This window comes from Petromyzon marinus, unplaced genomic scaffold (assembly GCF_048934315.1).
Source record: "Petromyzon marinus isolate PM22_M1 ecotype Great Lakes invasive population unplaced genomic scaffold, UKy_Petmar_22M1.pri1.0 PM_G_Scaffold_131, whole genome shotgun sequence".
In the NCBI taxonomy this organism is placed as follows: domain Eukaryota; kingdom Metazoa; phylum Chordata; class Hyperoartia; order Petromyzontiformes; family Petromyzontidae; genus Petromyzon; species Petromyzon marinus.
Genome location: NW_027422686.1, coordinates 101,031 through 111,078, shown reverse-complemented (window position 1 = coordinate 111,078; position 10,048 = coordinate 101,031). Strand labels below are relative to the sequence as shown.

General features: G+C 47.4%; 1 protein-coding gene across 1 annotated transcript; it reads left to right on the top strand.

Annotated features, from left to right (window-relative positions):
• The first annotated feature begins 325 nt into the window (after positions 1-325).
• On the top strand, positions 326-9,540 carry LOC142909680 (uncharacterized). Its single transcript, XM_076059800.1, has 5 exons — positions 326-541; positions 1,487-1,555; positions 2,658-3,567; positions 7,613-8,153; positions 9,526-9,540. Exons 3-5 carry the CDS (start codon positions 2,672-2,674, stop codon positions 9,538-9,540), a joined length of 1,452 nt encoding a protein of 483 aa, XP_075915915.1. The 5' UTR covers positions 326-541; positions 1,487-1,555; positions 2,658-2,671.
• Positions 9,541-10,048: the final 508 nt, after the last annotated feature.

Below are 10,048 nucleotides of genomic sequence, written 5' to 3'. Positions count from 1 at the left end.
TAGCCTGGCACAAGCGTCATGGTGACGTCACCGCCACTTAGTGGCGAATGGCGGTTGTTGTGTGCGTGCGTGTGTACTGTGCGTGTGTGTGTACTGTGTGTGCACTGTGCGTGTGTGTGTGTACTGTGCGTGTGTGTGTGTAACGTGTGTGGCGGTAGTCTAGCGGTTAGTGCGCTGCTCTACGAACATAACGACCCGAGTTTGATTCCCGCCCACAGCCAACACCCAGTGACGATTATTTGAACCGGTTCTGGGCCTCCCCTAGGTCGACTCAGCCTCAAGTGAGTACCCGGTGCGGTGTGCAAGCATCGCTACTGGGGAGACAAAGGCGGTCGGGCACGGTGCTGGCCACCCATTCCCTTTGCGTGCCGCGCCGGCCTTCATAGGTGGAGCTGATACTTGCTAACAGCACTTGCCCCAACAGTCTGTTAAGGCTACACGGGGGATCTTTGTCTTTGTATCACCACCCAGGAGTCACGGAGCTTTTGAGGCTCCGAGCCACGTGGGGATCCACAACAGCGTGAGGCGGTGCCACTCACAGGTGAGACTCGGGGATATGTGATTTCTAATCGATAGCCATCCGTCGGTTAACCCATCGCAACTGCTGAGTCTGTCACGCGACTTCCTCCTTCCAGCGAGCCTTTGATGCTTCACGTGGCCTCAAAGTGTACACAGTGTGTACGTATACACAATCATGTCCACGTTGTTGTTGCTGAGTTCACGCACTCATGGGAGGGGGCAATGGAAAATGAATCTGAATCAACTTAAACTCCATCCCCATGACCTCATGAAGTGCCAGCGGGAGGTGTACCTCGCTAGTGACGCCATGTCACCAAGGTATTCACACTCCCCCAACCCCCGTCCACTGCGCCCTTGAGCGTGACGTCACCTCCGCTTGGGTCACTGCCGATATCAATCCAGTGCCAATCCTTATTTGGGCAAAGCTACGCCCAGTGACTGGCGGTACATTAACATAATGTATTAGTTTAAACCGTCGAGAGTTTATTGCGACGGGTTCAGCAGCCACGCCCCATCCCTCGACATATGGGCCGGACTCATTAACATAATTTATTCAGTTACAGCCGCTCATTGTGGGAGGGGCGTGTTTCTTAACCCGGAAGTGACGTCATGTCACCAGCTTACCCACGTGACGTAGCGAGGTAACAGGAGGCTGCTGATCCGCGCTTGCACTGAAATCCGAGGTGAGAAATTCTCATGGTTGTGGTGGTTGTTGTTTACCAAGGTAGAGCCTCTCTCTCTCTTGTAGGGATGTCAGTTGAGTAGCAGCGAGCATGGGAATCGATGTCCAGGTTGGAACTTTACAACGCGGGGCCTAGCCACGCGGGGCCTTGCCTCCTGCCCTCGCCTGATTGCGTTTACTTTAATTATCTCGCTTAAGTTTAATTTGTCTTCACCCGGCTCGCCACTTTGTAACTTTGTTTTATTGTAAATATTCACGCAGTTTTTATTTTCGTTCTTTTGTTAGCAGGCCAAGCCCGCTTAAGCTGCTATACCGCTCTTGTCATCAGAAGCAACCTGCCCACAACAACACAAGGTGAGGCTTTGTCAACGTGTGTGAATGTTTTTACTTAAAACTTTGGTGACTGCAGGAATTCATATTCTTGGTTCTTTCGGTAAAGTCACGTAGATAGAAAATTAAATAAAAATAACAATGAAAATGAATGTAAATAAAGCAAAAAAACTCACGTCGTTTTGATCGCAACACAAGTGGTCTTTATTTAATGTAATTGTATTATCAATTATTGTTATTTTCTATCTACGTAACTTTACTGAAAAAAACAAGAATACGTGTGTCAATGTCTATCGGTCAAAGACGCTAAACGGAGAGACGCGCAAACTCCAAATATACAGCAGGCGTCAGGGTCGGGATTGAACCCACGACTTCCTGTGTACCAGGTGAGGTAGTTAACATCTCGCCACGGAGAGAGACACGCAAACTCCAGTTAGCCTCGGCTATGTTCGTTGATCCTCGATTAATTACTTGGTGGAGTGAGAAAGCATTCATGCCGAGCAGATGAAGGTGGCCAGGCGTGATTCTAGACACGCCACCGCCTGTTTACCCATTGACAGTGTACAGTTTGTGTTTGCAGTAACGTCTATTAACTCTGTTGAACACGGAGGTTATATCACAACAGTAGTTTAATTTTGTTTTCGTCTGGAACTATTTATAAGAATGGAAACAGGAAGTTAACATAGCACACACATGCAGCTGAAGTCGGAGCTGTTCATCCCAGCGTTTAAGGACATCTGAGCCTGGATTCACACCTCTAAGTTGCGATTGAACATTAATTTATGCATAACACAAATGGTATTGTTTTCAACACCCTTTGCTATGTCAGCTGAATTTAGCTCTCATAAATATTCCTTTTGTAGCCAGACAGCCGATATTGTGTGCTCGGAGTTTTGAGTTAACATTCATTTTGAAGATGCAAGGGCTTCCAAGCATATTTATAACCATTTGCCCTCTCATTGTGTGCCATAACAGCCCTGTGATGAATTTGGGAAACTTTTTCACTACTTCATGAATATATTAATAAGTATAGACGTGTAAGTCACATGTGACTGTATATATGCATTCCTCTGTGCCTCGATACTGACGTGTAGATGGTGTGGATATTCTTATTTTCTGTCTGCAGCTGACGCTGGTCTGATGGAGCAAAGGCAGTCAGCACAGCAGCTCGGTACGACAAGTCAACATTGCGACCAGCGTGCATACAGCACGGATCGGACTGGAAATTTGACACAGCACCAGATAACTCGCACAGGAGAGAAACCCTTCAAGTGCAGTGTGTGTGTGAAGACATTTTCAAATTCATCTGCTCTTAAAACACACCAGAGAACACACACGGGAGAGAAACCCTTCAAATGCAGTGTGTGTGGGAAGGCATTTTCAGATTCATCGACTCTTAAAAAACACCAGAGAACACACACGGGAGAGAAACCCTTCGAGTACAGTGTGTGGGGGAAGGCATTTTCAGATTCATTTGCTCTTAAAACACACCAGAGAATACACACGGGAGAGAAACCTTTCAAGTGCACTGTGTGTGACAAGGCATTTTCATGGCCATCAGTTCTTAAAACACACCAGAGAACACACACAGGAGAGAAACCCTTCAAGTGCACTGTGTGTGGGAAGGCATTTTCACAGTCATCTACTCTTGTAGCACACCAGAGAACTCACACGGGAGAGAAACCCTTCAAGTGCAGTGTGTGTGTGAAGGCATTTTCACAGTCATCTACTCTTGTAGCACACCAGAGAACTCACACGGGAGAGAAACCCTTCAAGTGCAGTGTGTGTGGGAAGGCATTTGCAGGGTCATCTGCTCTTGTAGAACACCAGAGAACACACACGGGAGAGAAACCCTTCAAGTGCAGTGTGTGTGGGAAGGCATTTGCGCAGTCATCTGCTCTTGTAGCACACCAGAGAACTCACACGGGAGAGAAACCCTTCAAGTGCAGTGTGTGTGTGAAGGCATTTTCACAGTCGGTTGCTCTTGTAACACACCAGAGAACACACACGGGAGAGAAACCCTTCAAGTGTACTCTGTGCAGGCAGATGTTTGCAAATTCATCAAACCTTCAAGTACACCAGAGAACACAGAAGCATCAGAAGATCCACAAGGAGTGGAGTCTGAAATCAGCTTGTGAAAGTCAAAGTGCCGCAATGAGCCCATCCCTCATGAAACAAGAACCGGAGGAAAATCCCAGCTTGGACAGTTTTAAAGGTATCTAGGTGAAATGTGAAGAAGTGATGGTGAAGAGCGAAGAAGTGAAGGTGAAATGTGAAGATGAAGATTCAACTCCAAAATGGGACCTTCACATCGATGGAGGCAACGTGAAGCAGGAGGAGAATTCTGACTGTGAGGCAGAGCGAGGCAACTCCCAGCAGTTTGTGGAAGTGGAGGTGTGGGTGGACTTACTAGACAATACAAAGTTAAATGGAGACCCGGTAGATGTGTAAGCATGAGACAATGTTGTTACAATAGATGCACCTTTGTCACCGGCCTTTAACGAAAAGAATGCGACGTTGAACACTCAGGTCCTAGGTTCAACCTGCAGAGTAAGAGCGAGCGGCTAGTCTTTGTGGACCTGTGGGTTGGGGAGATCTCTGACCAGGAGCAAGAGACAATAAGCTCCCAAGCATTCACGATGTTCTCATGATAATTGCTTTTACACGGTGCTTGCTTAATCGCCTCGGCAACTCCGAGTTTTGTATCGTACCTCATCTGAAACACTCGAAGAGCATCCCCAAGTAGCAGTTGCCCCTGTGTGGCACAGGGTGGTGGCCCTGCACCGGCCTGCATTTATTATTTTTTTCCGCCTGAGGACGACCGCTTGTGTTACGATCGAAACGTCGTGATATATTATTATTTGTTCTACCTACGTGACTTTACTGAAAGAACCAAAGAGTATGTGAACAAGAGGCTGTCAGTAGGGGGCGATGGTTGATGTTTCATCTCAGTTATGTAATTTGTCGCTAATGTTTAGAATTCGCCAGCATGCAATGGCCTACTCGTTTTGAATGACACAATAGTATGTTTTACATCCACTGTTAAGCAGACGGTGCATATTCTTTTTTTTTCAATAGCTTCTTAATCAGATGTTATCTGATGCAGTATATTTCACTGCAGTAATTAAAGTTTGTTAAAATTCCTGTTAATTTCGATTGAACGCTTATCTGATTTTGTGTGTACATGCAACATTTTATTTATAAGGGTCAAACATTGAATAAGTGATGTTAGGACAAAGTGTGTGTGTGTGTTTTGGAAGCAACCTGTACAGATAACTCAGGTGAGACCCGTTGTTCTTGTGATACAGGTCAAACGGTACTTTTGTGTTTAATGAAGTATCTGGAGCAACTCATTGTCTTTACATAGGAAGCACACTCGGATCATTCATCAGTCACAAGACATACCACCTTAAAGTTACACGTAGAGGAGATACATTCTCTGCAACACGAATTATAATTTTGTCTTACGTGTTGACGTAGATTTTGTCGAACTCGGACTATAAATGCTCCTAGCTGATTAACGTCTGGATGTTCTCAACCATGGCTTGAAGCAAGCCCCACTGCTGTTGAGACATTGTCCACCAAAACCGGTCCACAGTTGGCTTGCACACACAGTGTACACACACACAGTGTACACACACAGTGTACACACAGTGTACACACAGTGTACACACACAGTACACACACAATGTACACACAGTACACACACAGTGTACACACACAGTGTACACATACAGTGTACACACAGACATAGTGTACACACACAGTGTACACACACACATAGTGTACACACACAGTGTACACACACACACAGTATACACAGTGTACACACAGACACGCAGTGTATACACAATAATGTCCACTTTGTTGTAGCTGAGCCCACGCACCCAAGGGAGGGAGCAATGAAAATGAATCTAAATCAACTTAAACTCCAACCCCGTTCTGTGACGTCACCACTCAGCATTACTTCATCGGCGTGAAACGCCAGGGGGAGGTGTACCTCGCTAGTGACGTCATGTCACCAAGGTATTCACACTCCCCCAACCCCGTCCACGGCGCTCTCGAGCGTGACGTCACCTCCGCTTGGGTCACTGCCGATATCAATCCAGTGGCAATCCTTATTTGGGCAAAGGTACGCCCAGTGACTGGCGGTTCATTAACATAACGTAGCCGCGCCCCCATCCCTCCACATATGGGCTGGCCTCATTAACATAATTTATTCAGTTTCAGAGCTGCTCATTTTGGGAGGGGCGTGTCTCTTACCCCGGAAGTGACGTCATGTTACCTGCTTACCCGCGTTACGTCGCGAGGTAACAGGAGGCTGCCGATCCACGCTTGCACAGAAATCCGAGGTGAGAAATTCTCATGGTGGTTTTGGTTGTTGTTGTTTACCAAGGTAGAGCCTCGCTCTCTCTCGTAGGGATGTCAGTTGAGTAGCAGCGAGCATGGGAATCGATGTCCAGGTTGGAACTTTACAACGCGGGGCCTAGCCACGCGGGGCCTTGCCTCCTGCCCTCGCCTGATTGCATTCACTTTAATTATCTCGCTTAAGTTTAATTTGTCTTCACCCGGCTCGCCACTTTGTAACTTTGTTTTATTGTCAATATTCACGCAGTTTTTATTTTCTTTTTCACCAGGCCAAGTCCGCTTGAGCTGCTATACCGCTCTTGTTATCAGAAGCGACCTGCCCACAACAACACAAGGTGAGGCTTTGTCAACGTGTGTGAATGTTTTGACTTAAAACTTTGGTGACTGTAGGAATTAATATTCTTGGTTCTTTCGGTAAAGTCACGTAGATAGAAAATACAATAAAAATAACATAATAAAAATGAATTAAATAAAATTGTAAATAAAACAAAAAACTCACGTCGTTTTGATCGCAACACAAGTCTTTATTTAATGTAATTGTATTATCTGTTATTGTTATTTTCTATCTACGTAACTTTACCGAAATCAACAAGAATACGTGTGTCAATGTCTATCGGTCAAAGACGCTAAACGGAGAGACGCGCAAACTCCAAATATACAGCAGGCGTCAGGGTCGGGATCGAACCCACGACTTCCTGTATACCAGGTGAGGTAGTTAACATCTCACCACGGAGAGAGACACGCAAACTCCAGTTAGCCTCGGCTATGTTCGTTAATCCTCAATTAATTTCTTGGTGGAGTGAGGAAGAATTAATGCCAAGCAGATGAAGGTGGCCAGGCGTGATTCTAGACACGCCACCGCCTGTTTACCCAGTGACAGTGTACAGTTTGTGTTTGCAGTAAAGTCTATTCACTCTGTTGAACACGGAGGTTATAGCGTAACAATAGTTTACTTTTGTTTTCCTCTGGAACTCTTTATATGAATGGAAACAGGAAGTTAACACAGCACACACATTCAGCTGAAGTCGGAACTGTTCATCCCAGCATTTAAGGACATCTGAGCCTGGATTCACACCTCTAAGTTGCGATTGAACGTTAATTTATGCATTTCTGCCTAACACAAATAGTATTGTTTTCAACACCCTTTGCTATGTCAGCTGAATTTAGCTCTCATAAATATTCCTTTTGTCGCCAGACAGCCGAAATTGTGTGCTCGGAGTTTTGGGTGAACATTCATTTTGAAGATTCGAGGGCTTCCAGGCATGTTTATGACCATTTGCCCTCTCAGTGTGTGCCATAACAGCCCGTGTGATGAATTTGGGACACTTTTCCACTATATCATGAATATATGAATAAGTATAGACGTGTAAGTCACGTGTTACTGTGTATATATGCTTTCCTCTGTGCATCGATACTGACGTGTAGATGGTGTGGATATTGTTTTTTTCTGTCTGCAGCTGACACTTCCTCTGACGCTTCCTCCGCAGAATTGGTCTGATGGAGCAAATGCACTCAGCGCAGCTCGGTAGGACAAGGCAACAATGCGACCGGCGTGCATACAGCACGGATTGTACTCGAGATTTGACACGGCACGAGAGAACTCACACGGGAGAGAAACCCTTCAGGTGCAGTGTGTGTGGGAAGGCGTTTGCACATTCATCTACTCTTGTAGCACACCAGAGAACACACGGGAGAGAAACCCTTCAAGTGCAGTGTGTGTGGGAAGGCGTTTGCACATTCATCTACTCTTGTAGCACACCAGAGAACACACACGGGAGATAAACCCTTCAGGTGCAGTGTGTGTGGGAAGGCATTTGCACGTTCATCAAATCTTGAAGTACACCAGAGAACACACACGGGAGAGAAACCCTTCAAGTGCAGTGTGTGTGGAAAGGCGTTTGCACAGTCATCTACTCTTGTAATACACCAGAGGACACACACAGGAGAGAAACCCTTCAGGTGCAGTGTGTGCGCGAAGGCGTTTGCACGTTCATCTAATCTTGTAGAACACCAGAGAACACACACGGGAGATAAACCCTTCAGGTGCAGTGTGTGTGGGAAGGCGTTTGCACGTTCATCAAATCTTGTAGCACACCACAGAACACACACGGGAGAGAAACCCTTCAAGTGCAGTGTGTGTGGGAGGGCGTTTGCACATTCATGTACTCTTGTAATACACCAGAGAACACACACGGGAGATAAACCCTTCAAGTGCAGTGTGTGTGGAAAGGCGTTTGCACAGTCATCTGCTCTTGTAATACACCAGAGGACACACATGGGAGAGAAACCCTTCAAGTGCAGTGTGTGTGGGAAGGCATTTGCAAATTCATCAAATCTTCAAGTACACCAGAGAACGCACAAGCATCAGAAGATCCACAAGGAGTGCAGTCTGAAATCAGCTTGTGAAAGTCAAAGTGCCGCAATGAGCCCATCCCTCATGAAACACGAACCGGAGGAAAATCCCAGCTTGGACACTTAAAGGTATCGAGGTGAAATATGAAGAGGTGATGGTGAAATGTGAAGAAGTGAAGGTGAAATGTGAAGAAGTGATGGTGAAGAGGGAAGAAGTGAAGGTGAAATGTGAAGATGAAGATTCAACTCCAAAATGGGACCTTCACATCGATGGAGGCAACGTGAAGCAGGAGGAGAATTCTGACTGAGGCAGAGTGAGGCAACTCCCAGCAGTTTGTGGAAGTGGAGGTGTGGGTGGACTTCCTCCGAGACAATACAAAGTCAAGTGGAGACCCGGTAGATGTGTAACCTTTGCGTTTTAATAATTGTGTTTTTTTTATTTTATTTTGGGCACCATTATAATATATGCCACAGGACCCGCACGAGCTTAATCCGGAACTGTCAGGGATACCGTTCCAGTGCCCAACCAGGCTGTTGAAAACACCGTGAGTGGATATTCTTAGCTCTTTCGGTAAAGTCACGTTGAAGGGAAACAAAATAATAAAATATATATAAAACAATAAAAATTCTCACGACGTTTCGACCATAACACAAACGGTCGTCATCAGGTGTGTCGAAACGTCGTGAGAATTTTTATTTTTATATATATATTTTATTATTTTATTGTTTCCCTTCAATGTGACTTTACCGAAAGAGCTAAGAATATGAATTACTGCAGTCACAAATGCTTTAAATCAAAATTTTACCACGAGTAGAGTTGAGGGTGACGGTGGAGGGCGCGAAGGGGGCGAGTGATGCCGATGGGCGGCGAGGGGGTCATCCGAGAGGATGCCCAGTGGGGAGACGAAGCAATGAAATCGCTCCACGTGTCAGGCGCTGGGTGGATCACCGCACAGCGGCATCGTGGGAGGTGGCGACGGCACGGGGGAGGTCTCTACCCGCTAGTGGATTGACCGTGGCTGATGGTGACGACGACGACGATGGATGTTGCTCACTCAACTCTGCGACGTACGAAACGCCGGAGACGCACGGCGATGTGCGGGGTGTTCAGCGGCACGGTGGAGCCGATGGCCTCCTTGCAGCCGCTGTACAGTTGACGCACGACGTGGAGCAGGGCAGGGAGCACGCTGTCCACTATGTCCTGGCAGCTGCCGCTCAGCTCACCCATAGCCTGCAGTAGGGCAGGGAGCACGCTGTCCACTTTGTCCTGGCAGCCACTGTACAGCTGACCCATAGCCTGCAGTAGGGCAGGGAGCGAGCTGTCCACAATGTCCTCACTGTGGCTACTGCACAGCTGACCCATAGCCTGCACTAGGGCAGGGAGCACGCTGTCCACTATGTCCTCACTGTGGCTACTGCACAGCTGACCCGCAGCCTGCAGGAGAGGAGTCGGCGCGCTGTCCATGAGCCAGGACATCCCGGGGGGCCAGGCTGGGCCGTCCCTCTCCTGTCCGTCTGCGTGTCCGCTGGTGAACATCGGTCCCCAGGTGGCGACCGCTGCCGGTGGAGAGACGTCCTTCATGAGTCCCGAGTAGTTGTTTATCGTTATGGTGGTAGTGGTGGCGTTGGAGCCGTTGATGTTCGAACCCCCACGCCGAGATCCTCCGAGGAGTTCCACCACCGGCTGCGTGAGCAGCAAAACCACAGTGAGCACAGCCGTGAAGATCGCCACGCTGGTGGTGGTGGTGGCGAAGTTCTCCGCAGACCTCGAAGTGGAGGAGCGGCGTGGGGCAAGGT